Source organism: Crotalus tigris, unplaced genomic scaffold (genome assembly GCF_016545835.1).
Source record: "Crotalus tigris isolate CLP2741 ecotype Arizona unplaced genomic scaffold, ASM1654583v1 scf7180000018340.3345759, whole genome shotgun sequence".
NCBI lineage: Eukaryota > Metazoa > Chordata > Lepidosauria > Squamata > Viperidae > Crotalus > Crotalus tigris.
In genome coordinates this window covers 1700079-1727654 of record NW_024096953.1, presented here as the reverse complement: position 1 = coordinate 1727654, position 27576 = coordinate 1700079, and the positions used below count along the sequence as shown (strand labels likewise).

The 27576-nt window shown below is 45.2% G+C and overlaps 1 protein-coding gene across 5 annotated transcripts in view; it reads right to left on the bottom strand.

Annotated features, from left to right (window-relative positions):
* Positions 1-27576, bottom strand: part of DRD2 (dopamine receptor D2) — a 44832-nt gene continuing 17256 nt past the window's right edge. For 4 of the 5 annotated variants that reach the window (XM_039350514.1, XM_039350513.1, XM_039350516.1 and 1 more), the window contains 7 exons: positions 7799-8099; positions 6491-6600; positions 6174-6310; positions 5069-5265; positions 4611-4697; positions 3395-3725; positions 1-2682 (listed from right to left, as the gene is read on the bottom strand). In XM_039350514.1, coding sequence (XP_039206448.1) covers positions 2489-2682; positions 3395-3725; positions 4611-4697; positions 5069-5265; positions 6174-6310; positions 6491-6600; positions 7799-8071 — 1329 coding nt within the window. In that variant the 5' untranslated portion in view covers positions 8072-8099 and the 3' untranslated portion in view covers positions 1-2488. Of the gene's footprint in view, positions 2683-3394; positions 3726-4610; positions 4698-5068; positions 5266-6173; positions 6311-6490; positions 6601-7798; positions 8103-27576 lie in introns of all 5 variants that reach the window. The other variant, XM_039350515.1, reaches the window with a different exon arrangement.

Sequence of the window (27576 nt, the reverse complement as noted above, 5' to 3'; positions counted from 1 at the left end):
GACTGCCTGGATCCAACAAACCATATCTTTTGGCCACACTAATCAGACTTGCTGTTACCTACTGAGACCATTAAGTATAATGGAGGAACAGTCAGTGCAGGCTCTGAAGGCCGTAGACAAGCTAGTAGAGAGATCCATCTGAGGAAGGTCAGCCACAGCTTTGATTCTAGGTTATAAGAGAAGAGAAATCTGGAAAATGGAGAAGGTTGCACAAGAGCCTTCAAGTTTGTTCTTCCCAAGAGCACCTGAGACGGCCATGGCTAGACTCCTCTCTTACTCACTTCTCAGGTTCACAAATAAAATCCCGGAAAACGCATTTTCATGTCATTTTATTAGTTGGCTTGTACAGTTTCTGCAGCATCTTACAAAAATACTGTGAATTTGATAGAGGGTAACAATAACAGCATTGGCCACCAAGGTCTTGACCATTCTGGCTGATGACTTGATGATGGTTTTTTTCCTAGAGGGAGAGGTTGAAAAGGTTTCAGCTGTAAATGGTTTTCCCACCACCCCAATTGAGGCGAATTGACTCAAGACCATGTGTAATTGCTCATTCCTAACTGTCAGTCATCATTTTGTAGAGAAAAGATAAGACATCCAAGTAGACTTGGCTATCACATGAGCATTCAAGATAGAAATATGAGGAAGATCTACGTGGAGTTTATTTGGTTAACCTATGAAATTGCCCAGATGAATCTTTCAGGAAAGTCAAAGAAGGGTGTCAATGCTTTTTAAAATTTAACAGAAGATCTGGGGGAGGAAAAGAAAACAAAATAAAACTCCTTCAACCTGGAACTGTGTTATTTAGATTTTTCTGTCCTAAAGAAAATTGAGTTTCAATTTTTTCCCTGAAAAGCTTCTTGAAAGCACAAAGGCCCAGATGTTCTGCTTTAAGGGAAATACAATCTTGACAGAAGTGAAGCCAGCATGCCAGACAAAAATAATGTCTGATGCAGCTTCATCAAAATAATCTTTCCAATGACTTTTTCTCCTGTGTTGGTTGCACCATGTTGGGAGCAAAGCAGAAAGAATCCTGAAACGCATCGATGTATCACCTGCCTCAACAGGTATGCCCATCAAGCAGGGCAGATGTTGCAAGCTAGATATTTTCTGATCACCCAAGAAATGTAGGCTACATTATACCATTGGGCACCAGGTCTCTCCATTTGCGTCACCTCTTCTATTCTTCCTTCCTACAGGACAAAAAGAAAATCTAAGCTAGTCTAGAATCAAGACAACCATATCTGTTTCTTTAAAAACCCAGAAAACTCTCTTTATTGCCATCTAGTGGGTTTTTGCAGCCCAGATAAGGTAAGCCTAACTTAGGAGAGAAAGGAAAGCCCACCCTTTGCATTCTTTCTAATCACAGATGATCCAAAAGGTGGCTTGTTGCCTAATTGATCTAGCTTACACTTAAAGACTGACTAGGAATAATTTACTCGGAATTTCAGGCGCAAAATTTTCTTCTTCATTTTTAACTGATTCTTTTAAATCCACGGGGTTTTAACCTGGGGTTAACATGGATCTTCTGCATGTATGCACCATATTGTTTACCTTTGAGCTAACACTTTGGCTTGGTTGAGATTTCTCCAGACTTTAATTCACTATTAAGTGCCTGACAAGGGCCTTGTAGTCCATATCTTTCCATCCATCCTTCCCTCCCTGTCAGATTTGATTTGTTCTCCCAGAGATTCAGTTCTGGAAGCTGAGAAGTTGCTGTCTACCACATATGCTGGTGTACGTGAGCAGAGATGGCTTTTTAATTACAATGCATTCCATGTAAGACAAGATTGATTGATTGGTTTTCACTTTTTTTTGGCTTGGGCTTCTGCTCAGTTCCCTCTATTTATTTGTATATACATTGGCATCATATAATAAACAATTCTGCCTCTCCTCTCCACCCTGAGTTTTCATTCTCTCACAGCCTCCTCCCCTTCCCCCTTCCTTTTGTCTGGTGACAATGGTCTGGCGACTACTCCAAGCCTTCACAGTAGCTGCATGATTTAGCCTCGGCAATTTGATGGGCACCACAGTGTCCCTGAAATCTGAAGGCAACGCCAACAGACACGATTCCTGGGAAAGCTGTTTCTTCCTCGAAGAAGGAATCTTCCTCCAGTTGCGAAGCGGGCAAGAATGGGTGCGTCTTTGGTGAGAAATAAGAGCAAGTCATGGTCTCTCCTTCTTGGGCTCAGCTAAAATTGGTGATGAATCTCTTGGAGATCTTCTTGATCCCACAGCTGTTTGTGGGGAGACTTGGCTTGCTTGCTTTCTCGTTTTAGCAGAATGCAAAGGTTGCATTTGACACAAACTCTCCCATCCGAGTCTCACAGAGTTTCAATGCTTCCTTGAGCACAAGGCAACCTTGGACCATGACAGCTGTGGTATCCCAGTTGTAGAAATATATTGGCATGGCACTCTCAAACTGGGTGTTCTGATACACAGCCTTAATCCGGTCACGTGATTCAGATGACTGGTCCTCAAGCAGAGGCTAGCAATGAAGGATCTTCATAAAAGCTTTCCGGAACTCAATGTTGAAAGTGGTGTAAATGATGGGATTGACTGCGCTGTTGACATATCCGAGCCATGTGAAGGCACTGTACATGACCTGTGGGATTTTACAGTTGCAGTGCATGTTCAGAATGTGGGTGATGAAGAAAGGGAGCCAACAGATGATGAAAACACCTGCAAGAGGGCCAAGAAAAGGAGCCGTGTTAGCAGTGCAACCTGTCAGGTGTGCCATCGTAATCGCTTGAGCCGGCTTCGCTTTGCTGGCAACCTGCCATAAACACGGGCAGGGGGGTTGGCAGGATGACAGGAACCAGAAATGTCAATCTGGAACAGACCGGCAGATCCAAGGACATGAATGTGAGAATGGAACACAAAAGTCAACCAAAGACGCACTAAATCTTAAGACTATTACCAAAACATCTGCTTTGAATATAATTGGACACTTATGAACTGGTCAAGGGGGGACAATCCAGGAGAAGGGGGAAAAGTAGGATTTATGAGGAAATAGTCAGACCCAGCTTTTCTTACGCTGTAACCGCTTGGCTTTAGTAAAAGTATACCTTTCACTACAAATGGAGTTGAGGGTCTTTCTTTCCTAAGTGTCCAAGCTGGGGTAAGCCTGATACAGCCGTTGAATGCATCTCCCTGCCTACCTCCTACTTGGAGACGTCACAACCACAAGAGGCAACAATAGCCAAATGCTTTGGGATTGGAAATTGGCACATTTGTTGAACAAATATCCCACATAACAACTAGCCTTGAAGTTCTTTGTTTGTGTTATAATGAGTTCCTCCTCCCTCTCCCAAATATCTATTTTGCCAGTCTATAAATCCAGTGAAATGCTGAAGCTGTAGCTTCCACAATGGAGGTTGGACCAAACTCTTACCAAGCACAATGGCAAGCATTTGAGTGGCTTTCTTTTCCTTCTGTTGTGAAAATTTCCTTCTGCTCATAGTTTTGAGGGAAGTCCTGGTCTTGCCATTGGGCATTGTCTGAATCTCAAAGACCTTGGCTGTTTTGGAATTGTCTATGGTATGCCCGTTCTTCTGCATGTCCAGGCGGCTGTTTTCAGGAGACGGCGGAGTTAAATTGGCAGAGGGGATGGAAGCAGCTGGCTCAGCTGGTTCCATGTCACTTGGCAGAGGGGGCTGGACATTGTTCTTTGGTGGGCTGGTACTAGTGGCCATCTCCATCTCTTCCATGTGATCCATGGCCTCCTGCATAATGATCAGGTACATCAGGCTATATAATCAAACAAATACTGAGACAAGGAAAAGAAAAACATGTATAGTGGGGAAAGAGAAAATTTCCTTCAAGTAAGCCAATGAACTGCAAATCTCTTTTTCCAAGATGCAAAGTGGAACATGACTAATAGAAAGGAACAAGAGTGGAGATGTAGCAGCAAAACAGTGCCATCTCAGTGGGCCCCCTGAGAGCATGCTAGTCACAAGGATGACTCCTGTTCAAATAAATAAAGCAGGGTCAAGCCCTGTTTGAAGTTCCATCCTCAATGACAGCAGTGAGAGTCTGCAACTTCTGGAATTAAAAATATTAGTAGCAGAATTGGAAAACTTTTGAGTAAATTGGAACCAATGTCTCTGGTTTTTCCTCCCTGTGTTTTGGGGGACCCAAAATACAAAAATACTTGAGAGAAGTCAGTTTCCTCTGTGCTCAGGCAGAAAAGAAGATTGAAGGCAACACTTTGGGGTAAGCTCCGTGGGGTCTTTCTATGCGGTCTCTCTCTGAATGAAAGAAAGCCATCAAAGGACACAGCAGGGAGAAATATTAACCATCTTCTTTTCTGTATTGGGCTCCTGAAAGCAGATGGATTTTGGGGAACTTGAGGAAAATCACCAAGGATTGTTTGTGGGAAGGAACTGAAGTTTGTCACAGGGTTGATGGCAATATCCAGCATAGGGCACAAGGCCCTCATATAAGTTGAAGGCTATGAAGTGGCTTGTTACAGTTTTGTATACAAATGGATATGCCACCAACTCCTGTTTTGTGGTTGATGCTTCAAGACTCTCATACAACGTTCAAAGCCAAGGGTGCCTCAAAGGCAGCACCTGTGTAGACTTGGGATGCTTGGCATGGACACTCACCACTTTGCCCTTATGAACAGGGAAGCTCCCGTTGCTCTTCACAAGGAGTGTGCAGAGCCTGACATCTCCTGGATGAGTGCATTTCTCCTGAAGAAGAAGAGTTGAAGAGAAAGAGAGAAGAAGAAAGAAGAGAGAGATGGTTGGCATAAGACAGCAACTATCCAGAGTAGAGCCAAGGACAAAAATATGGAACATGGAAGAGTTCCATCTCCCCCACAAGGGAGAAACAAGGCTAGAGATAAGAAGACTAATCAGTCTGGCGAAGTGCCCCATTTAATTCTGAAGCCAATATTTCCATGCATGGCTGCTGCCTGTTGTTGTGCCTTGGAAAACATCTCCTTGCGGCCACCTTCGCACAAAACATCGTTGATTGGGGAGGAGTAAATCTCAGGGTGGAAACCATAACCGGGGGAGTGGGGCAGAGAAGATGGAAATCAGGAATAGACAGCTGAGGTTACCTTCAATGGGGCCTGCGTGTCGGCGCCCAGGCCCACGTGACTGGCGATGCGCTTGGTGTTGACCCGTTTTCTGCGTTTCCGCAACACTATATAGATCTGCACGTACACCAGCAGGGTGACAATGAAAGGAACGTAGAAGGAGACGATAGAAGAATACACAACAAAGGCAGGGTTGGCAATGATACACTCATTCTTCTCTGGAAGACACAAGAGAGGGCAGGAATGTTGCCCCAGCCATTAGGACCTACAATCAGCTTGGGTGTCCAGAGAGCTGTGGGTGCAAGAAGGGCAACAGGGATTCCTTTTAAGATGGAATTCCATCTTCACCCTTTGTTCTGAGGAACAGACCTTCTGAGGATGAGATTTTCCATTTGAGGGAAAGAACTGAGGAGCAGCTAGACTTCCCCTACTCACAAATATGGCTTTTTAATGGGTAGTAAGATACTCCAGGTTTTGAGCCTTACACCTTCTGTCAGATGCCAGGAACCAGAGCCACTCATGAATAACAAAATTAAAGTCAGCAACTTTATTGTGTACCATCTATATTACAAGAATCCCACCAGACTGCTTTTGCTTTCCCCTGAGAACATCCAGATAAGGCTTCCTGGATTTGGGGGAAGATCAAGACTATGCCACTTGCAGCTACGCAAGGACTCTGAACTAGATCCTTGTTTGACTCCTCCTTCCAGCCTGGCTGGCAATTTCCCAACACTTTCATGGATGGACAAGGGAAAGTGTCCCTTCCCCACCTCCACCCCATCATTTACACTGATATCAACCAAAGGTAAACCTAGAATAAGAATATTTTAGACTGGATCAAGCTCTGTTTTCAACTTGAAAGGCTTAGAGCAAGAGGTGGAACAAGGGGCCTGGCAGGGAGTTTGGCAATTACAGCTCGGTGTGACCTAAAGACTCAGAAGAACTATTGACCACCCTTGCATGGAGTCTTGATTTTTCCTGGCTCTGCTCTGCATGTCTGGGGATTTTCTCTCTGCACAACTGTTTTCTCAGAGTGAGAAAAGTGTGTGTTATTCAGGATGGAGACTAGAACCCCTAAAGGGAACTTTAATTCAACCCTGAGAGGGTACCTTGCCTGGCTGTATACCTGTGTTGTTCAGCCCAAACATCAGTGGGCAGGAGATGGCGAAGGAGAGGATCCACACCACAGCAATCATCCCAGTGACTCTGCGTTTGGAGCTGTAGCGGGTGTTGTACAGCATGGGCATGGCCACAGCTGTGTACCTGTGGGAAAGGACACAACAATTGGGGGGGACCATGGGGAGCACATCCCAGTTCTTGAAAGCAAGGAAGAGAGAAGACATTTTTTCCGAGATGTGAGTCTAGAGTTGGCAAGAATGTGGGGAGAAGAAGGGTGGGGGAAGTGGGAAGCCTGGCCAGGCAGACCCAGAGAGCATGTCTTACCTGTCAATGCTGATCGCGCAGAGATTAAGAATGCTGGCTGTGCACATCATCACATCCAGGGTGACAAAGATGTCACAGTGGATGCGGCTGAAGCGCCACTCACCGACCACCTGGAAAGATGGGAGAAATGAACAAAGAGCACCATCAGGCTGAAGTTCAGAGAGGATGATCGTGGATCACCTGTTTGTGTGTGTGTGCATGCGTATTCCTATGTGCCTCTGTGTGCATGTCCGTGCCCATGGCAAAATGTGGGATTAATTCTTTTGTTAAATTCTGACTTTGGCTGCAGTGTGCCAGCAGCATCAGGCAAATATTTTATCAGCACTAGGTGGATGAAAGAGCTGCTCTGCAGCACTAACGGCTACTGAAAATGAACGTGCTGTGGGACCAGGACCTCCTCAGCCCCCCCCCCCAAAGCACACTCCCATTGACCTGCCTTCTGCCCACATCTCTAGAGAAAAGTCTGGGCCGTTTTGGTTCATGGGGTGCCTCTGACTTTATCAGCATGGCCATCCCTGAGAGGTCATCCTCCCCCACCAGCAGAGCCCTCGAGAGAAGGCATCCAGTAGGATGCTGTCCCACTCCTGTTTAGAGCTTCAGGCTCTCATAAAAACCAATTTGCAAATGTGGCTTGTAAACCCAGTCTTTTGAAATGCAGAAAGGGAGAATATGAATTGCTTATGGTATGAACTTGTTGTTTTCTCTCCCTGTGTGTCTCCAACAGATGCATTTCTAATTACACAACCCCATCCATGTTCACTATGCTTCATGAATGCAACCAAGCAAATGCCAGCATGCATTTTCCTCGACAAGGAACAAAGACTGTTGAAAATGCACAGCCCTCTGAGGAATAGTTTTGAATGGGCTTGGGGCATGAATGCTTTATTAGTCTCAGCAGGTGAAGGGATCAGGAAACCTGAAAGCTAAATAGGGCTAGCATTCCAAAGGCTGATTACTGTCCCAGGAAATCCCAGACTGCTTGCTAGATTGGAAAGTGCAAAAAAATAAAAAATAGATGTATTTCTGTCTAGAAAGGTCCTGTTGTTTTCCAGAATTCTCTGCTCAGGTTGAGGGAAACCTGACCTCTGGGAAGTAGTCTTTCTCTCCCAAGGAGAACTTCCATAGATGCAGACCTGACATTTAACTAACAGCCTTCAAGAGACATTTTACATCACCTTTATATTTCTCCTGATTGCCCTCATTTTGTCTATGTAATTTCCTGCTTCCAAAGGAACCTTCATGGAATGCCTACAATGGACATCTGTCAGGCCTCCAGAAAACCTGAGGTTGCAATCGTGGCCTTCTTACCTCCAGGTAGACCACCCACGGCATCACCAACATAGCCACAAGCAGGTCAGCCACAGCAAGGCTGACAATCAGGTAGTTGGTGGTGGTCTGCAAGGCTTTCTCCTTGGACACAGCCATGCAGACTAGCACGTTGCCAAAGACAATCACAAAGATGAGGAGCGTCAACAGCATGGCATAGTAGTTATAGTGGGTGGGCTTCTGCTCCAGGCTGGAGCTGTTGAAGGTCCTGTTTTCATAGCTGTCATTGTACCAGAAGATATTTGGGAAATCCATGGAGAAGAAACACTCTCGGTTTGGACACCTGCTTGAGATGAAGGAATAAATCAAAGTGTGTTTGGGAACTGGACAGGTTTCTATTCAAGACCAAAGACAGCCTCCACCAAAGTGTGATTATTGTGCATTACTACTTGGAACAGCTTACGTCCTGCAACAATATCTGTAATGCTTTCCAATATCCACATCTGCCTATCCCAAGTCCTTGTGAAGGACTCAGTAGATGGATAAAATAGATGGATAAAAATGCCAAATCCAGTCTGAACATCTGTCTGACTGTGTGACGAACCAAAATAATAATCCCAAAACATCTGGAGCACCACTTGAATATCAGCGGCATTGACAATATCCCCGGCGGTCAATTGCAAAAGGCAGCTTGACTTGGAACAGCTGATATCCTGTGATGATACCTCTGATGCCCTCAAATAACAACATCTGCCTATCATCCCAGGTCCTTGGGAAGGACTCAATAGGTGGCTAAAAATGCCAAATCCACTGAACATCTGGCTGACTGCGTGACCACCCATAATAATACATTATTGTTATTACATTTATTATACATTTATTGCATTCATGTAGCACTGAAGCTAGTTACTGAATCCATTTTCTGGATTTGTACAAGCCACTAAACCATCAACACAACTGGACAGGCTAAGCTGACATGATCTAATAAAAGCAACTAAACTAGTTTAGTGTGCTATGTGAAAGCAGTCACTAAGCCTTTATCCAATCTTGTTAAGTGTGTGAACTGTGGTTTTAATGCATTGCACTAATTTATCACTAGTGAGTAGCTGAAAGTAAGTCTCATTAATTTCAGTTCCAAAGGACTTTTCTTTGAGTGTTTAGAGCAGTGAAGGAGACACAGAATCAATCAATATCTCTCTTTCTCTCTCTCTCTCTCTCTCACACACACACACACACACACACACACACACAACTACTATTATTACTGCTATTAGTACTCCTACTCCTACTCCTACTGTTGGTATGAGCAAGAAAATCTGTTAAATCTGTGATGCTTCTTTGCAAGTTTACATTGTTGTATGCACGCAACCAGTATTTATGGAATACTTTTGTGTTCAATGAATAAATGCTCCAATCCAGTTGGTATGTCTTGTCAGAAAGGAAGAAGTATTGAAACTTTTTTTTAAAAAAGTTTTCTTTCTTTTCAGAAAAGTCTCCCCTTCCCAGGAGTTTAAGAGGCTGACATAATGGCCAATAAATGTTGCCACCCAAGTTCGATGCTGTCTTGATCTAGTTAGCTTTTGATGAGTTCAAGCATTAATTAAGCACTAGTCATTAAACAAAATTGTTTTCCAAAGGTTGAGGCTATGACACTCAACGCCTCCACATAATTATAAGATGTAACTGGGGGGGGGGGGGAAGTACGTTTTGTTGTTTGCAATTCTACAGCTCCAGTTGATGGGTAGGGGGCTGTTTTTCAGAAAGGGGTAGGATGACAGCCCTACAAACTGTCTACTTCTCTGAACCCCAGTCCAGTTAATCAGCTGCCATGAGAAATCTTTTAGTCTTTAGACAGACGTTAATTTGAGAAGCTCTAACAATCAACTCAGTTTGAAACACTGGTTTTTAAAACAAAGCATTCTTCAGGATAGGGCTAGTAAATAAAAAAATGATTAAAAGAATGAAAATACCCATCCTGCTATAACGGCATAGCAATTAAGATCTTTACATAGTATGAGAAAAGCTGTTGAGTTAAAAAACAGAAGAGTTTTTGAGAGGTGTGTCCTGCAGTGGTCAATCTGTTGGATGAGAAGACCCCGTTTCTACCCTACCCACCCACCCCTGCAAGCCATGGAAGCTTCTGGAGTGACTTTGGGCAGATAAGTAAGAAATACCTGCCATGCCAAAGAAAAATTCCAGGCAGATTGATCAGATTGGAAAGTCTATCTCTGTTCATTTTGCTCCAAATGGGATTAGATCTTCCCAGAAAGGAAGCTATGCAACTTGGATCACTTTTGGACCTGAATCTCTCTCTGGTTTCCCAGACTGAGCCAGTGCCAGGACTTGGGGGGGGGGGGTCCCCACCAGATGAAGCTGCTTTACAAGGAATGTCTTGGTGTCCCTTTCCTCATCCTGGCAACAGAAGTCTTCCAGACTCTCTAGGACCACATTCACTTCTTCAACTGGCCTTTCAAAATATTGCATAAATAATAGACAGATGCACGATCAACTTTCCTTTGAAATCTTCCTCTTACTGAGACAACTCTTCATTTTCTCTTGAAATAATAAATTGTGCGGCTTTTCACACCTCCTTAGCAATCTAATTGCATCTCTGCTCCAAGTTTAACTATCAAGAGAGCTGGCATATGAAGAGATGGGCAGGCCGTGAAACAAAAGATTGGATAGCCAGATAACAATTGGATGTAATTTTGTGTTTCTGAAGTTACACTAAGCACTTAACCCTAGACCTACTGCAAATGTACGAAGAGCTTTGCTCTTTGAAGAAATGGTTCAGTCAGTAAGAAATGGCAGATCAAATGTCTAAACTGCAGGAGATACAATTATTATTATTATTTCCTAATTTATCTGATGGAAGCATTTATATAGCACTTCTCATCACCAACAACATCTAAGCAATTTAAAACAACAAAGTAGTATTTTGCAAGGCAAAGAGAATAAAAAAACAAAGGGGTTCTTTAAAAAGATCTATGCTGACAAGATGTCAAGACTGCAGAAGGCTCTCATACAAGAGGCCTAGAACATCTTAACATTGGGAGGAGTGAATTTGGCAGGAGGGGGACAGTCTTTGACAAGTTTATGATCTGTAGTCCATCCTCCTAAAGAACTGAGCTGCCTATGGGAAGCCACTGTAACTGGAGGCAGATAACCTAACCACCTAGCACTGATGATGTTACCTAGCTGGGTAATGAAATGTCTACAAACAAACAGACAAGCTCAGAGAGCATCAAGGACCCCACAGTTCAACCTTGTGCTACAAACATTCTCTTTTATTGGTAAGATAACCTTCTCTCAAGTTCCTTCAAGCTTTACCTGCTGCCCTCTACAGCTGTTATGACAGCTGTATGGATGGTCCATGAAACCACTATGAGCTGAGCTTCATTTGTGGGAGATACTAACTAGCATATTAACATCTCCAATCACAATGAATAGACTAATTCATCCATCCAAGTTTAAATCCACAGATCATAAACATTTGACAGTCAACAGCTGTTGAGCATCTCTGTTAGTGCCTGCCAACAAGCCAACAGAAAGATGCCTCCTTCATTCTACAATCTACAGGGAGAAAAACAGCTGTTTCAATGTTGAATAGCAACTGGAGCAATGGATGGAAACTAATCAAGGAGAGAAACAATCTAGAACTAAGAAGAAATTTCCTGAAAGTTAGAACAGTTAATCAGTGGAACGGCTTCTCTCCAGAAGTTGTGGGTGCTCCATCACTGGAAGTTTTTAAGAAGAGATTGGAAAACCATTTGTCTGAAGTGGTATAGAGTTTTCTGCCTGAGCAGGGGGTTGGACTAGAAGACCTCCAAGGTCCCTTCCAACTTTGTTATTCTATTCTGTCCCATCCCATCCCATCCCACCCCACCCCACCCCACCCCACCCCACTCCACTCTACTCTACTCTACTCTACTCTACTCTACTCTACTCTACTCTACTCTACTCTACTCTGTGCCAATTTCTAGTACTTCTAAAACTTCATCTCAGCATCAGAAAACTGCCAATGTGGTCTTTTGTTTTAAACCAGTGGTTCTCAACCAGTGGTTCTCAACCTGTGGGTCGCGACCCCATTTGGGGTCGAACGACTATTTCACAGGGGTTGCCAAACAACGTAGTCCACCATTTTTTCCCCTTTTCCTTAGCTGTGCTACTCCCTTTTATTCTATTGGCTTTTGAAAACCAATAGAATAGACTCTCTTGAATAGAGTCTAATTCTATTAGACTCTCTTGAATAGAGTCTAATTCTAAGCCAATAGGAATTGTCCAGGCTGTCTCTGCCCTGCTGAGCCCGCCAAAAGTCCCATTCTGCAAATGGTGCTGCAAGTTGTCTGCAGCGAAGGCGAGCTGTCTGGAAGTTTCCACCTCTCCCTGCTGAGCAACTACTAAAAATGTACTGTAAGTAAAAGAGGGCCAGGGGTGGGAGGCCGGCGGGCGCAGGGAGGGTTGCTGGCACACGTGGGGCCCGGCGGGTGCCTTATCTCCCTTGGGCTGGGCCAGTTGGTGGCCCAGCCGGTGGTCAGCCTGCTCTGTCTCTGCCGCTTGCCAGCTACGCCTCGGCCGGCGCAGGGGGCGGCACCACACATGCGCAGCGCTCCCGGGCAGGGAAAGTCCTCGACTTACGACCGGTTGGGTAGTCCTCGACTTACAACGAGTTTAGTCCTCAACTTATGACCGGTTGAGTAGTCCTCGACTTATGACCGGTTGGGGGGTCGCGGCATTAAAAAGGTTGAGAACCACTGTTTTAAACCAAAGCTAGGCTTTATGAGCAATTCTCACCTTAAAGATAACAACAGGACAAGGACAGAGCAATTGCTACTCTGTTGGTAGTAGAAATGCAAATGAGTCAAACTGAAAGGAGATTGTGGAACATCTGTTGCATCTCCCAAACCATCAGGCGCTCTGTATGTATTGTCAATAATCCAACATCAGCAAAGGATTAAAAAGTTCAAAGCCATGACTATGATCATACTACTGAAGCCACACACTTTTTACACAGGTAGCACATGTAAAAAGGAGTGTGGCTTTGATTGCAAGGTTGTAGATATTATGTTATCTCATTTTTTAAAAAAACCCAAAACCAGATGTTCTTGTGATCACTGTTATTCTAATGCATCCTGCTAGCATTGTTATTTTTAATCTTCTGTTCTTTTTTCTTCTTCGGCATATGCTATTCTGAACCGTTGGGAACAGAACAGGATAAAAATGCTTGTGAATAAATAAAATAGTAAATAAATAACATGACAGAATAAGCAAAGACTTGTTGCAAACATTAGGAGGAAAGAGTTACCAAAAATCTTGGGGAAAGAATTCTGAATAATTTAGAACTCAGCATAGTGGTTAGCATTTTCTTCCAACTTAACCAAAGTGGGAATAAGTAGAATAAGTAGAATGTATTTATCCTGCAAAAGCACAGATAAAGCTGTGGCTGATCCTTTCCTGCTCGGTTTAAGAATCAAAGAGGATGAAAAGATTTACTTCTAGGCAGGCTTTTGATATGTCTGTAATTGGGACTTTCTGCCTTCTAATGAGAGGTTGGCAGTCTTGGAAACTAAGACCATCGGTGGTTGAACAACCTTACCAAGATATTGGAGGGGATCCAAAAGGTTGTCTGAGTTTGCGTGCCCTGGCTGGGGGCTTGCAAAGTTATTGTTTGGAAACAGAAGTTTTGACAGCAATGGCTTTGGTTTGGCCAAGCAGAGACATCTAGTAAGATCTGTAGAGTAGCAATAGCCCTTAGAGTTATCTGTCGCTTCACAGTGTTTTACAGTTCCTCTCTAAGCAGTTTACAGAGTCAGCATATACCACAATAATGTTACAGTCGGAAGACTTCATCCAGTTCTGGTCACCAGGAGACAAAAAAAGATGCTGAGGGCTTAGAAAGAGTGCAGAGAAGAGCAACAAAGATGATCGTGGATCTGGAGGCTAAATCGTATGATTAATGGCTAAGGGAGCTAGTTATTTCTAGCTTATGGCTTAGGGGAGACTTGATAGCATCTTCCAATACTTGAAGGGCTGTCAGAGGCGAGAGAGCTCAATTTACTCTCCATAGCATCCAAGGGCAGGACAAGAAGCAATGGGTGAAAGTTAATGAGACAGAGATGCAACCTGGAACTAAGGAGGAATAATAATAATAGAGTTGGAAGGGACCTTGGAGGTTATCTAGTCCAAGGCTTTTCAACCAGTGGTACGGGTACCATACGTGGTACATTGGCACCTGGCAGGTGGTACGCGACCATCCTAGAAAAGTGGTAGCAGGGGAGCGGAATTAGCTGAACCGGTGGCCTGATCTAGCCCAACCCTGCTCAGGCAAGAAACCCTATACCATTTCGGACAAATGGCTGTCCAGTCTCTTCTTAAAAACTTCCAGCGTTGGAGCATCCACAGCTTCTGGAGGCAGGTTGTTCCACTGGTTAATTGTTCTAACTGTCAGGAAGTTTCTCCTTAATTTCCTAAGGAGAATCAGTGGAACATCTTGCGTCCCACAGTTCTGGTTGCTCCCTTGCTTGAGGTTTTCAAGAAAATATTGGACAATTATTTATCAGAGATTATGAGTCCTCCTGCCTTCGGCAGAGGGGGTTGGACTGGAAGGGGGAGTTGGACCTTCAAAGGTCCCTTCCAGCCTTAGGAGACAATGATCTCAGGTACTGCAGTGAAGTCAAGGCAGACGACTGAGAATCACCAAATGCTAAGGAATCAAGGTATGCACTTGGGAACTGGAGTACATAATCTAAGTTTCATCTCTCTTTTTGGCAAAAGAATAAAACAAAAATGAAGCACACATACATAGCACGTGTTTTTAATCAGGAAGGCAGGTCCATTTTTACTGGGGAAGGCAGATCCTAAAGAGAGCAAAGCATTTGCCAATATCAAATTCTACAGTTACAGCACCTTTTAGAAATGACGTGGTGTATAAGTGTGAACTTCCAAAAAGCACTGCTCGGTTGTAATTTCAGTGACAGAGCTCCTAATCTCCTTGCCATCTGTCAAAGTGTCACGAATTAATTAAATGTTAGCAGGGATGATTCAGTGCACCGAGGGTGGGACAGGGGAACTGAACATGGAGAGAAGATGCCACATTCGCTTTGCCCTTGGAGCAGAGAGGTCCAGAGGTGCTGCACCCACACCGCGTCCCCTCCCCAATGCCACATCTGGAGGTTGTGAAAGCGCACAGCCCCAGGGGCCTCCGCTCCAAAGCTGGCCTTTCTGGAGTTGTTGCAGAAGGAAGCAGAGCTATGGAAAGAGGAGAGACTGGGCACCAGGAGATGGATCCAGCAGGGTTCAGTTGTCTTTAAACTAGCATTTCTCAACCTTGGCCACTTGAAGATGTGTGGACTTCAACTCCCAGAATTCCCCAGCCAGCATGACTGGCTGGAGAATTCTGGGAGTTGAAGTCCACACATCTTCAAGTGGTCAAGGTTGAGAAACGTTGCTTTAAACAGATGGCCAACTTGGTTAGGTCTATTTTAGTAGGAATCAAGGGCCAATTTGTCAAATGCCAATCAACAATGCATCCATGGAGCCAGGGCTGCGCACTGGGGTGCAAGTTAATCCCAGAAACAGCAAGACTAACTGGTTCTTGCCAGACACGTGAATATTAGTGCATATTTTCTGGGCGGGTGCCTTGCTGGTATGCCCCAGTGTTAAGGGCTGGGGGGGGGGGCTGGTGTCTCCAGGAATAATGAATAAGCCCACCGAAGAAATCTTCTCCTGATTCCCAGAGCAGAGAAGCTCACAGTGTCAACCCACCTGCACAAATGTAAACCCCAGTTAAAAGCAACTCTCATTGTAGGGAAGGAGAGCTGGAAGGATGCTGTCTGCCAGGGTGGATTCAGCAAAGCTCCATCGACAAATGCACGAACGAGCATGAAAGAGCTTCATTGCAACACAGAGAGGAAAAATTTCCTCCTATTTATGCAGCTGTTGCTGAAGGTGGCTTGCAGGTTAAGACATTGCTTGCAGCTTGTAGCTTAAGACATTGCTAACTTGAGGGTGGGGTGGGGGGGGACAGCTTCTCTCCACCTCCTCCCAGCAGATCCCAAAGGGGAATTGTTTTCCAAAATATTGAGGATACTTCTGTGCAGCACGGAAAAATAAAACGGTTTTCGTTCCAGAGGTCAAAGTCAATTGTTAGAGGAGAGATGCTATTCTGCATTCAGATTGCTTCCAAAATGCTCTCAGTGCAAGTCTAAATTAGTCAGCTTTCTTTCCAAAATGGGAATTGAACATTTGAATCCTGCTTGCTTTTCTTTTTCATTTCAGAATTTGGGCCAGGTGGCTTGAGCGCATCGAGTTTAGTGTCATGTTTAGTTCCATCAGTCCTCTGACGTCTTTTCTCCCGATAAACGCATGAATGGCAAACACTGCGGGAAACGCAACGTTCCTATGATTTTCTGTATGATTCGATCAACTCTTTTAGTCACTTGCATAACTAATCTAATAGCGATCAGTCAGAGCACACGCACACACACACACACACACACACACACACACACACACACAAGGTGATCTTATCTATGATGAAATCGAACCAGGATTTTCTTCACCGCCCTGATGCTTTATCAACCTGTGTTTCCAATACCCAACACAGGTACAAAATGCTAATTAAAGTTGCAGTAAACTGCTTGTGACATTACTTTTAGGAATTCCAAGAACTAAAGCAGAACTGAGGAACAATAGCCGCAACAGCAAGTAATAAACTGAAAGAAAAAAACAAGAATAGAAAGCCAATTTGTATATCTCTGCTGGGATAGTCTGGGACTCTGTAAGCTGGTGGTTTTCAGGGTCTCTTGAGCATTCCCAAATCTGGAAGCAGCTGCAGGAAAGTCCACCAGGATGAGGGACATGAAAAAGGAAGGTTCAAAGACTGTTCATTTCCTTCACCTCCCAGCCAAGCAATGGTTGCCAAGGAGACTGGAAAATTGGGAGAAAGATAAGTAGAAATTGACCAGTGGAGAAAGAGCAGGCCAATGGGAAGCAGGTGAAGCTACCCTGTACCAAAAGGCTGAGTTTGAACTTTGCCATCCTGATGACACTTTCAATGTTGGTTCTAGTTTCCAATTCTTGCTTTGGGATCAATTTACAGTTGGAGCAAAAGCTCATCCAAGCTGCAAAGGGCTAAATATTAAAGGAACTTGTGCTGAAAAAGGAGACCAAAATTCTCTGTCTTTGACCTGGGACTTATTTCCACTTGAGTGAAGAAGAGTAAAAGTAACTGTGCATCAACAATAGTCTGGGTTAAGCAAGGATGAGCAGTCCAAACTCCTAAACTAATTCCTCTACCATCTTCTTCCTCTTCCCTGTTATTCTGCCTTCAACTGACCCAGCCCCACCCGTTCCCCACGTCCTGGGCAGGCCCTGAAACTCACAGAGCTTCATGGTTTACACTCTTCACCTCTCATCACAACCCCCAAACAGGGCTTCATACCTGTTTCTTTGGATATGAAAGCTTGATCCCTCCACAGGAAAAGCAAGAAGTGCACCATTTGTGTGTTTGTGTGTGTGCGCTTTCCTTTCCAGCTCAGAGCACCTCCCGCTGTGGTAAACTGGCCAAACATCCACAGCCCAGCTGGGATCCTGTTCTTCACCTCCAGTCCTGGCCAGCTTTGGCTCCTGATTTTCTCTTTGCAGCGCCCAAAAGCTGGGTTGCTGTAGCTGGGGAGGGGGAAACGTGAGGAGGCCCTTTCCCCCTTCTTGGGAGTGTCAACTAGCCTCATTGGTGGCAAAGCAGGAGGCAACTTGAGGGCGTTTTGGGGGCAGACTCGATTTCCTGCTGGGAAGGTGCCTGTAAGGACCCACTTCAATCCACCTCTTAAGAAAGCAGAACGCTTGGAAACGGTTTCTTCCAACTTTTATTAAAAGAAACTGATAGCAGGCATGATAGACGGGATCTGAGGGATTCCCTTAGAATTCAATGTTTTAAAGTGTCCCTAAGCAGCCCCCCCACCCCGCAGTGATTCAAACCGGCAGATTTCTAGGTGTTAACTCCAGGAGAGATAACATCAATCCAGATCCGTTGGCACGATCATTCAACCTCTCCTCACACAGATCCCAGATGCTGCATCTCCCCCCCCCCTTTCTCTCGCTGGCCAGTGAGAAGTTCAGAAGTTCAGGGTATAGGATGAAAGGCAAATGGCTACATTGTTATGGTTAGCAGATCCAAGCGAATCAACAAAAGGTTACTTTGTACTGAATAGAGGAAGTGAAAGTAATTAAAAAAACCCATGCATACCCCCCTCCCCCTTGTAGTATGATAGGATCCAGGAGAGAGTAAGAATTGGTTTTATATCAGAGAAGATAGATAGAAATGAAATATAACTGGATTCTGACAATGTCCTTATAGGCATCTATTGAGTCGTGCCAGACAAAGAGTCCACAAGTAGGAAGGTTTAGGAGGAAGAGCAACTTGTACATGACCTAGAGGTTCTCCTGGGAGGATAATGAAGCGGGCATTGCCAGGGCACAGACCTTCTGGCAGTAGCTGAGTCAACAACCTTGGAACAGGGAGATTTTGCAACCAAAGAGAGTGGAGGGATGATGTATCCTGCCAGCAGTGGATGATGGTTCAGGTTCCCTGGATGAGAAGTGGGGTAAGGAGTTCAGCTCTACCCTGAATTTCAAAGCTTTGAGTATTCCTTGGAGGAGGAGGAGGAGGAGGAGGAGGAGGAGGAGGAGGAGAATCTTAGCACAGGGCTCCTCCAATGAAGGCTTTCACCCCTCCCTCCAATGGCAGGATCCCACAGCCCCTCTTGAAAGCACAACACTGTCTTCTCTTTTGAATGATTCCAAATGATTCCAAATTAGTCCTAAGACAAAGAAAGTTACAATGTGCCATAGAATTGTAATGGTGGATAACACTAATCCCTGTGGCAGCTCAATGCACAGAGATGGCCATCCCTCAGCAAATCCCTGCTCCCTTCCCCTGTTGGCCCATGGGAGGGGCTTTCTGGGCAAACGAGCTCCAATGAATCCAGCACTTTGGGGGGGCCAGTGTCTTCCCAACACAACCCATCAGCTCCTTCTCAGCTCCTACCCAGCGTTGAGTAGGAATGAATGAGGAGGAGGACCACCAGGGAGAAAGCGGTGGTCTGCTCTGAATGCCTTGGAGGGGGCAGGGATGGGGATATCTGGCTCTGGGGATGGGGGAGGGGTTCAAGGACATTAGGACACACATTAAAGATGTCATTGCATCCAGAGTTGTCCAGGTGCACCTTCTAGTCCATGGGTCTCCAAGCGTGGCAACTTTAAAACTTGTGGACTTCAACTCCCAGAATTCCCCAGTCAGCAAAGGAACCTGCTTTCCTATAACCGTTATTTAGGGCACTTGAGAGGCCCAGAAAACAGAACGTGGTTTCTACTTTCAGATCACTGAAAAGTGCAATCGTCCCCTTTCCCCAAGGCTCACTCTTCCTCCAGGGAGTCCTTTGCCAGCCTCCTGATCCCCTTTATTGTCACTTTTCTTGGAGCCTAATCCTGTTTGTCTGAATCCTTCTGAAAGGGGGACACCCCAAACTAGAAGAGAATGCCGGATCTAACCGATTTTTTCAGAGACATCTCCCCTCTAAAACCGATTTCTCCGAAGGCATCAGAGAGGAGGGTGAAAGGGGGGGAGGAGGAGGAGGAGGAGGAGTTGCTTCTCGCAGCAGTTCCTGCTGAGGCATAACTGATACGCCTGATTAGCCAAACAGCAGGTGCTCTCTGCTTTCTGGCACCAGGATACATCCAAATCAATTACCAACGGAGCCTCTTGAGGCCAAAGTGAGGATGGAGTGCCGGGTTCTCAAGAAAGACCCTTCTGCAGAGCTGGAAGACAGTTTTCTGCTTCTCGCAGACCTCAAGAGATCCCTCCTGGCTTGGCTTGGAAGAATCAGCCCAGACCGGATGCTTCCTCGGCAGATCCACTCTTGGGCTTAGGGCAGTGTTTCCCAAACTTGACAATTTTAAGGCATGAGGACTTCAACTCCCAGAATTCCACAGCCAGCAATGCTGGCTGTGGAATTCTGGGAGTTGAAGTCCACATGCCTTAAAATTGTCAAGTTTGGGAAACACTGGCTTAGGGCATAGCTTTCAAATACAACTTCCCAAATTCTCTTTCTTTTCCCTACGACATATTATCTAATCACAAAGCAACCTGTCGCGTATTGTCCAGCCAGACCAAAGCGATAACCTCGAAGGCTCTGACGACACCTTCTGTGTCATGATATCACAGTGCAAATGAAAGAAATGTCATTTCTTTCATCCTTCATCATTGGTTACATGGTGGCATCACTTTATCTTCCATCATTGTGAAATGGCCCTATGCTTTTAGGTACATTTTAAAAAAAGCCCACCAGCACGTTCCACATACTCGATGTGGTATCCTCAACCTCAAAAATTCCTTTAAAGAAGGCCAGACCAACGCAGGAACTGGGGTGGGTAGAATTCAGAGGCCGCATCCTGGTTTCTTCTGCTGCCTTCCCTTCCTTGCCCCCCACCGAGTCAGAGAGGAATTAGTGGTAGGCAAAAAGTTATGAGATGCAGCTTCTTAAGTTAAGCCATTGGACTCAAAGCCCCTTTTATTTGATCAAATCGAAGGCGGACCAGGGCCGGCGCTGACATTTATACACTGTTGATGCTTAAATAAGATTGGCAAGTTTGCTTCTCGCCTTTCTCACATGGCGAGTCTGCGTGAGCTTGCAAAAACTGTTGGGCTATTTCATGCCTCCAGAAGATAGATGGGGGGGGGTGTGGGGGGCACCTCTTGGGAGAAGGGAATATTTGTGCAGACCATGTGGGAAAAATGGGTGCTGGGAATTCAAGGGTGGAGTCAAATTCTCCCTTCCCAGAGATTTCCATGGTGCCCTCCGTGTGTGTGTGTGTGTGTGTGTGTGTGTGTGTGTGCGCGCGTGCGCGCGCGCGTGCGTCTGTGTCTATGTCTGTGTGTCTGTGTGAAAAACTCAGGATTAGGGCCACAACCATGTGACTGAACCCTTCTGCAGGGCAACAGATCTAGAAACATTTTGATTTTTTGGACAGCCCCTGCAGATCCTCCTGCCTCTCCTTCGGAAGTACCAGATCTGCCCCCGAGGAAGAGAACCAGGACTGGGAGGAGGGGGCTCTTATAGAAATAGGAGTAACCCCCTCTTTGCATGAACAATGAAGATGGGCATTGTCTTTGGGGGTGGAAGGTATATCAGTGGCTAAGTGGGGGTGGGGGTTGCATTAAAATGATCAATAGGGTTTCTCTGCAAAGTATGACTGTTTCTCCTTCCCACCACACAAAAAGGTGGTTGGCTGAGAAAGAGAAATCAGAAATCTGTCAATTTGGTGGCAACTTTTAGAGGGTGCTACATTTAAATTTGGGGCTGAGTATCCCTGCCACGTACCCTGTTTACATAGGCCTATGATGGAAAAGGGCTCTACCCAAGTCCCTGAAGGACATGGCAAACAAAATATAAAGGTTTGGTTCTCTAGAAAGGAAGGCTCTGGGTTTTACTCAGTTGAACAAAGACGTTTAGATGCCCTTCCATGCTCAAAGAAAGGAATAGGGTGGATACAACTCTTGTGCTTTTGTTGGGCTAGTGAGCTTCCCAAGAGAATGAGGTTTGGAGCAAAGGAGGCAGGCATGTTTATGACTCGTGATTCAGATGTTTGAGTCAAGTCCTTCCTTTTGAATTCCTGAACAGACAAGAAAAAAGGCATTTTTTCTATGCATGCACAGAAGCCTCTGGAATTATTTGGAAGTCCTTCAGTCAGATTGTTTGAATAACATTCCAGTTTAATTCAGAAAGCTTCATCAGCTCAGAAATCCAATCCAATTGCCCTTGAAGCAAAACCATTTAACAATGCCGGGTGCACTGATCTAAGAAGATTCATTTCTCACATCAAAGAGAACTTAAAGGCGTCTCTCTCTAATCAGGCAAAAGAGAACATTATGGCTGTTTTTAATTTTTATAATCCCCAGATAGTTGTTTGCTATTTGGTTTTTCTTTTATTGCTGTTGTCTTGTTCATCCCCTCAAGTCTTCTCACAGACAGCTTTACAATCAGTCAATCAATCAAACAAGGAAATGTTACTGTCACTTGAAATAGGAGAAAAAAACCTTGATGTTCCCAATCATTTTGGGATGCCTTCTTTGGACCAGCTAGCTCTGCAAAAATTATCCAGCTCCTTTTCCTTAAAACCCTGCTCTTTTTCTTATTCGTCTAGGGTGCAATATACAGTGCCCCCACCTCAAACAGTTGAATAGCACAGCCATCCCCAGTAAAATGTAAGAAACATTATTATAGCTAGCCTCCGAGGAAGACACGATGTTTTTCATAACTCAGTTTAACGTATGCCACAATATTTAGCCAGTTCCAGCAGTTCATTATGGATAATTGCAATCATTTGCAGCAAGAAAGACTTTCCCATAATACAAGTTGGTTTCCTTGAAGTGAAGCATTGAAAGTTTACGGGAAATGACTGGGAAAGAGTTGTATATGTAAACTTTGGTCCACTCACAGGGACCTGCTGGCTTTGTCTGCACTGTTCGGGGATGATAAACCTTGAGAGCTTCCAGGTGTCATCAGAAAGAGTTCTCCAGAGCCCAACCCACCATGTTCCAAAAAGTACAAGAAAACTAGAAGAGAAACATCCTTAGTGGGCAATTTTCAGACTAAGTGGAGATCTTGAACTCATGTCAAACTCTGGGTGCCTGCAGAACAAATCTACATCTGTCAGAAAGGAGGGATGACCATCAGGAGATTCAGCATTTGGCTACTGTAAGGACCCACCCCACTTTGCATCTTAAGAAGACAGAACTCTTGGAATAATTCTTCCAACAGGAATCCTTTATTAAGAGAAAATGGTTGCAGGCATGCTAGACAGGACTTGGGGTTCAAGCTCTTCCATTCAAGGTTTTAAGGGGTTCCCCAGTAGTCCCACCCAATCAACCCCCCTTCCAGTGATAGTTTCAAGTATCACAATTCCACCCCCTTTCTTCTTTCTTCCGTCTGAATGGAGACTTCAGGTAACTACATGAAAGGCAAGTATCCTGCTTTGTTATGATAAGGTTCTCTAGTGCTAACGCTTTGATGTTACAATAAACACACATTCAGCATTCAGCTCTTTGAAGTGTACTGAAGGAAGTGAGGGCCATAAAGCCCCTTTGTTCTCCCCCTTCTCTCCCTCTTATGGCAGAATCCAAAGAAGGCAGAATTGGGAGTTTCTATATTTGATAATTAAAGATGAAATATGATTGGATTCTGACATCTGGCCCCTCTTAAAAAATAAGAGAGATCCACTTGAAAGAAAACACAAGTATAAAATTTAGTTAGGCTTGTTAGGATACTCTGTGTGAAACTTCTTCAATAGCTTCGGGGCTCTGACATGACGTTTATGGACCCACTCATTTTGTGAGGGAGGGAGGTGTTTCCAGGCAACTAGGTACTGAGTTGCTCCATGATATCTCCTAGAGTCAAGGACTTCCTTTATTTCGAAGTGTTGTTCACCCTCCACCATGATTGGAGGTGGTGGGGGGGGGATTTTTGGCCGTAGAGGTGACTGATGCTCTCTTTTCAGCAAGCTGCAATGAAAAATTGGGTGTATTTGCCTGAGATTTTTGGGTAATTCTAATTCTACTGTTACTGGATTTATGATTCTTTTAATTGGAAAAGGTCCTATATATTTTGGTCCAAGTTTTTTACAGGGCTGTAGGGACTTTAGGTATTTTGTAGATAAGTACACCATTTCTCCTATAATGAATGGTGTAGGCTCAACCCTTTTTTTATCGGCTTGTGTTTTATATGCCTGCCTAGCTTCATCTAGTGCTTTTCTGACTATTGGCCAGGTGTTTTGTAATTTCTCCATCCATTCTTTCAGCGAGGGGATCGTTGGTTCGTTTGGGGTTAATTCTGGCATGGGGTTGAAACTTTGACCAGTGGCTATTTGAAAAGGAGTGTAACCTGTGCTGGAGTGGACTGCATTATTGTAGGCAACTTCTGCAAAAGAGAGTAAGTCCGCCCACTCGGTCTGCTGGAAACTAAGAAAACATCTTAAATATTGCTTAAGTACGGAGTTCATTTTTTCAGCCCCCCCATTTCCTTGAGGGTGGTGGCTAGATGTCAGTCCCTGAGTGGTTCCTAAGAGGGATAAAAATTCCTTCCAAAATGCAGACGTAAATTGCACCCCCCTGTCAGAGATGATGCGTTGGGGTGCCCCATGCAATCTGTAAATGTGTTGGATGAAAAGTTTTGCTAAGGCTTTTGCAGTGGGAATCTTTTGGCAAGGGATAAAGTGCACCTGTTTGGAAAACAAGTCCGTGACCGTCCAGACCACAGTATTCCCATTGCTTTCTGGCAATTCCACTATAAAATCCATGGCTATTTCTCTCCAGGGGGCTGAGGGACTTGCCACTGTTTGCAATAGTCCTGGCACTTTCCCTTGCAACCTCTTTGCCGTGGCACATTTTGGACAACTGGCTATATAACTTTCAATGTCCTTTTTCATGGATGGCCACCAAAATTGCCGTTTAATTAAATGTAAAGTTTTTACAAATCCAAAATGCCCTGCTGATTTTGTGTCATGGCAAAGGTGCATGAAAGTTACTCTTTGAGTTGTTGGTATATATAACTTTTCCCCTACCCAAGGCAACCTGTCTCTCATTGTGCACACATTTTTGTTTTTCTGGAACCATTCATCTGTTTCCAAACTTTTTCTGAATTCAATCCCAGTTTGGCTGTCCAGTTGTGGTTTTATTTTGGCTTGGGTTCTTGTGGTTACTGGTGCTGCCAGTTGTGACTCTGCCATTATTGGTCTAGAGTCTGTGGTTCGTGCGCTGTTATATTGGGGCATGCGAGATAGAGCATCTGCCAGGAAGTTCTTTCTTCCTGGTAAATGTTTGAGCTTAAATTGGAATTGGTGAAAATGCTGGGACCAGCGGGCTTGTTTGGGATTGAGTTTCCTGGAAGTTTTCAGGGCTTCTAAATTTTTGTGATCAGTCCACACCTGGAAGGGGATTTTGTTGCCTTCCAGGAACTGTCGCCACGTGAGTAATGCCCAACGTATCCCATAAGCCTCCTTCTCCCATACGGGCCAGCGCTGTTCTGTTTCCGTGAGTTTCTTGGATGTATATGCACAGGGTTGCAATACTGCATCATCATTTTCTTGTAATAGCACAGCCCCCACTGCCACATCACTTGCATCTGCCTGTATTACGAAGGGCTTGTCCATGTCTGGGTGCCTTAGTATTGGTTCGGCAGAAAAAAGTCTCTTTAGTCTCTCAAACGCTGCTTGGCACTCCATTGTCCATGTTAGTGGCTGGCTAGGTTTTACTGAGGATGCTCCCTTCGTTTTTAGTAAGTTAGTGAGGGGCAAGGCTATCTGGGCAAATGAGGGGATGAATTGGCGGTAAAAGTTTGCAAAGCCCAGGAAACTTTGTAGTTGCTTTCTTGTGTGGGGTGGTGCCCAATTTAGTACTGCTTTGACCTTCTCTGGGTCCATTTCAATGCCCTGTGGGGATATGCGATAGCCTAGGTAGTCTATCCTTTCCTGGTGGAATTCGCATTTTGAGAGTTTGGCATATAGGTGAGCTGCTCGCAGCTTCTTTAAAACCGCTCTGACAAGTTTGACATGTTCTTCTTTTGTTTCAGTAAAGATAAGAATGTCGTCCAAGTAAACAAGGACCCCCTTAAACAGGTGCTCCCTTAGAACGTCATTGATTAATTGCATAAAGACTGCAGGGCCCCCTTGTAATCCAAATGGCAAGACTTTGAATTGATAGCACCCCATGGGGCAGTTAAATGCAGTCTTCCATTCGTCCCCTTCCTTGATTCTCACTCGATAGTAAGCTTCCCTTAAGTCTAGTTTAGAAAAAATTTTCCCTTTCGATAGGTGTGACAGCATGTCTTTCATGAGGGGCAGCGGGTATAGGTTGCTTTCACTGATTGTATTCAGGGCCCTATAATCCACGCATAAACGTAAAGAGCCATCCTTCTTCTCTCTAAAAAGGACCGGGGCAGCCACTTTAGGCTTGGCTGGCTCAATGAAACCTCTCTCCAGGTTTTTTTTTATAAATCTTTCCATTTCCTCCTTCTCCTTTGGGCTCATGGAGTATAATCTGGGCTTCGGGAGTTTTGCCCCAGGCTTGAATTCAATGGTACAGTCTGTGGGTCGGTGGGGGGGAAGCTCATTCGCCCTCTCCTCACTGAAGACTTCAGCAAGGTCCCTATATTCCTCTGGTATTTCTGTTAATCTTTTTTCCTCTCCTATGGATGCTTTTTCTATTCTTGATTCTGGTAGCCTCCCTTGGGGTTTTAAGTCCATAGGGTCCCCCTTCGGGAATTTGATTTCTGTCGTCCTCCAATTTACCCAGGGGTTCCATTTTTTCAACCATTCCATCCCTAGAATCATTGGGCATTCCATACCTGGGGTCACCACAAACGTTAGTCCTCTTCATGGTTGCCCAGGGAGAGGTGTATTGGCAAGAGTGGCTAGGGTAGCTGGCACCCCCCCTGCTATGGATCCATCTAGCTGGCCAAATGAGATTGGTTGTTCCAGTCTCCTGGATGGGATGCCCAGATTCCCCACTAGTGTTGGGCTAATGAGGCAGCGGGTGCAGCCAGAGTCTATTAAGGCTTTCACCTTCACAGCTTCGGGCATGGGGGGGATTAATATAGTCACTGTTTTGAAGATGGGTGTGATGCATCCACTTACCAGGGGTTCGCCCTCCGAGCTGTCATCTGAGGCATCCACCGGCCCTGTGGTGTAGGCTGGAGTCCTTTCCCCTTGGTGAGCAGAGGTGGGGGTTTCTGCAATTTCCATCATTCTCATGGCCGTTTCTTTTGGCTTAGCTGAATACTTTCCGGGTTTGTTGATTGGGGATCTGTCTGGGTTGTGCTGGGGGGCCTTTGAGCGGCATTCTACAGCTCGATGCCCTTCTCTTCCGCACTTGAAACATCCCATTTGCTTCTTGGCTGTATCCGATGATTTCACCGGTTGGTGTGTCAGCTCAGGCGGGGGGCGGCTCCATTGTTTTCCTCGGCGGTGCCTCTTCAATATGTCGATCTCTGCTTCCTCTGCCAAGACGTACCATTCCTCAAGTCGATGTGGGTCCCCTCGGGGCAGGCAAGCATCATATAGATCATAGTTTAGTCCGTCTTTGAAATGGCCAAGGAGGATGTCTTCTGGCCAATTCAGTTTGCTGGCAATGGCCCGGAATTCTTGTGTATACTCAGCCACTGGGCGTTTGCCTGCCTCATCGTTGTTATTCTTTCACGGGCTTTGCGATCAGCCAGGGGGTCTTCAAATCGTCTTCTCAAAGAGGACATGAAACGGTTGAAGTTACTGAGTTCTGGGGCATTGGAGTCATGCAAGTTCACTACCCAATCCGCAGCTGGTCCATCCAGGGCAGATTGCACAATCCGGATGCGGGCTTTGCGCTGGGAATATCCTGCCCATATTCCTCCATGTAGCTGAGGACTTGGGTTAGGAAAAACCCCAAGCGTGTTGGCTCCCCTTTGAATTTCACTTCCAACGGTGGACGTCTTGGAATGGATCGGTGCCTCTGTTGTGGGTGGTAGTGCCTTCCGTCCAGATTGCCATCTGTGGTCCGGTAGGGGGTGGGAGCTCCTGGATCAGTAGATGTCCCTGGGGTTGCAGGTTCCATGTCCCCCTCGGTGTCTCTCCCTTTGCGGCTCCAGGAACTGGGGCGGCCGTAGGGTTCAGTATTCTCCTCTCCTAGGGAGCTGAGAGTTCTCTTCATCAGGTCAATAGCTTTCTCTAGGATCCAGTCTGAGTACGGTGCCCAGCTTCCTCCCTCTTCACTTGCGTGCAGGGATTTCTCCATC